General features: G+C 38.2%; 1 protein-coding gene across 1 annotated transcript; it reads left to right on the top strand.

The window, feature by feature from the left end:
* The first annotated feature begins 1,116 nt into the window (after positions 1 to 1,116).
* LOC133304961 (uncharacterized) lies at positions 1,117 to 1,704 on the top strand. The gene has a single exon (XM_061505049.1). The coding sequence runs from the start codon at positions 1,117 to 1,119 to the stop codon at positions 1,702 to 1,704; it is 588 nt and encodes a 195-aa protein (XP_061361033.1).
* The last annotated feature ends 267 nt before the right edge of the window (positions 1,705 to 1,971 follow it).

Here is a 1,971-nt window from a genome sequence, read left to right as displayed (position 1 = left end):
TCACCAAAATAAGTATTGACAGAGAATGAAATATGATGGTTGATGCCAATATCAAATTACGAAGTCAGTAGAGTTCTACAGTTCCAAAAAATAAATACTTTTAAAGAATGAATATTAAAAATATTTACCTCATATTCCCCAATGTCCAGCTCATCTAGCAGTTCAGTCAAAACTCTAACAACCTCAAAGTTGTTGAATAAATAAATAAACTTGATTTAATTAGTTTTTGGTCCATTGAGCTTAGTTATTATTTGGCCCAACTTTTAGAGTAATCTTTAGGAGTAGTTTAGCCCAAATTCTAGAGTAATCCACTCTAGATTACTCCATGGAAATATCTAGAATAGTTCAACCTAGAAACTACCATGGAAATATCTAGGCTAGGAAAATTGTGAAGAATTCTAGAGAATGATTTGTAGCCATTAGATGAGAATAGTGTTGGCATAATCCTAGCCATTAGTTAAAGAGGTGCCACTAGTATAAATAGGTGTGTCCTCCATCATTTTGTATTAAGCCAAAAAGGAAAAAGAGTTGTGTAGTAATAAAAGTGTTCTCTTCCTCCAAATCTTTCTAAACCTTTCCTTTTTTTCAAATATCCTCCTCCCAACAAAGTGGTATCAAGAGCCTTAAGATCCTTTCTAGAGAAATGGCAAGTAGCAACATGGTTCCTTTCCAAGTCCCTATGCTCACCAAGAGCAACTATGATAATTGGAGCATCAAGATGAAGGCCCTCCTTGGATCACAAGATGTGTGGGAAGTGGTAGAGAAAGGCTACGATGAGCCAAAAGAAGGAGTCACTCTATCCCAAACTCAAATGATAGCTTGAAGGATTCAAGAAAGAGAGACAAGAAAGCTCTCTATCTCATCTATCAAGGATTGGATGAAAATGCTTTTGAGAAGATTTCGGAGGCAGCCACCGCAAAGGAAGCATGGGAGAAGCTACAAATCTCGTACAAGGGTGTTGAGCCGGTCAAGAAGGTACGTCTTCAAACTCTAAGAAGTGAGTTTGAAACTTTACACATGAAAGATGCCGAAAGTATCTCCGATTATTTTTCTAGAGTCTTGACGGTGACTAATCAATTAAAAAGAAATGGTGAAAAGATAGATGATGTAAAAATTATGGAGAAAATTTTGCGATCTTTAGACTCGAAATTCGATCATATTGTCACTGTCATAGAAGAAACAAAAGATTTGGAAGCTATGACAATAGAGCAACTCTTGGGCTCCTTACAAGCATATGAGGAGAAGAAAAAGAAAAAGAAAGGGGTTGGTGAACAATTACTCAAGACACAACTCAACTTCAAAGGAAAGGAAGAAGACTTTGGCAACACAAGAGGACGAGGAGGATATCGTGGTCGAGGAAGAGGTCGTGGACGTGGAAGTATAGGCTTCAACAACAACTATGCCCATGAAGATCGAGGAGAAAGCTCAACAAGAGGTCGTGGAAGAGGTGGCTTCCAACCAAGGTGTGACAAATCACAAATCAAGTGCTACAACTGTCAAAGGTTCGGCCATTATGCTTCTGAATGTAGAGCCCCTACAAGGAGGATTGAGGAGAAGGCAAACTATGTGGAAGAGAAAAGTCAAGAAGATGGCACTCTGTTGATGGTACGCAACGACAATGTAGGAGAACAGGAGAATACATGGTATCTAGACTCGGGGGCAAGCAATCACGTGTGGAAAAAGAAACATGTTCGTGGAACTTGACGAATCGGTGAATGGAAATGTCTCATTTGGAGATGAATCAAAGACACCAGTGAAAGGCAAAGGTAAGATTCTTATCCGATTAAAAGACGGGAGGCATGAATTCATTTCTAATGTGTACTATGTGCCCAACATGAAGAATAATATTTTGAGTCTGGGGCAACTCTTAGAGAAAGGGTATGATGTTCACTTAAAAAATAATACTCTTTCTTTAAGAGATAATCAAAATAACTTGATTGCTAAGGTGCCTATGTCAAGAAATAGAATGTT

Source organism: Gastrolobium bilobum, unplaced genomic scaffold (genome assembly GCF_033153095.1).
Source record: "Gastrolobium bilobum isolate Gb01-03AN ecotype WA unplaced genomic scaffold, APGP_CSIRO_Gbil_v1 utg10387, whole genome shotgun sequence".
Taxonomy (NCBI): Eukaryota; Viridiplantae; Streptophyta; class Magnoliopsida; order Fabales; family Fabaceae; genus Gastrolobium; species Gastrolobium bilobum.
Note: the sequence above shows the minus strand (reverse complement) of the source record. Positions and strands in the feature narration are given on the sequence as shown.

Bases quoted from the DNA above. Each gene is read 5' to 3' on its own strand.
- LOC133304961 (XM_061505049.1), top strand. From the start codon at position 1,117: ATGGAGAAAATTTTGCGATCTTTAGACTCGAAATTCGATCATATTGTC.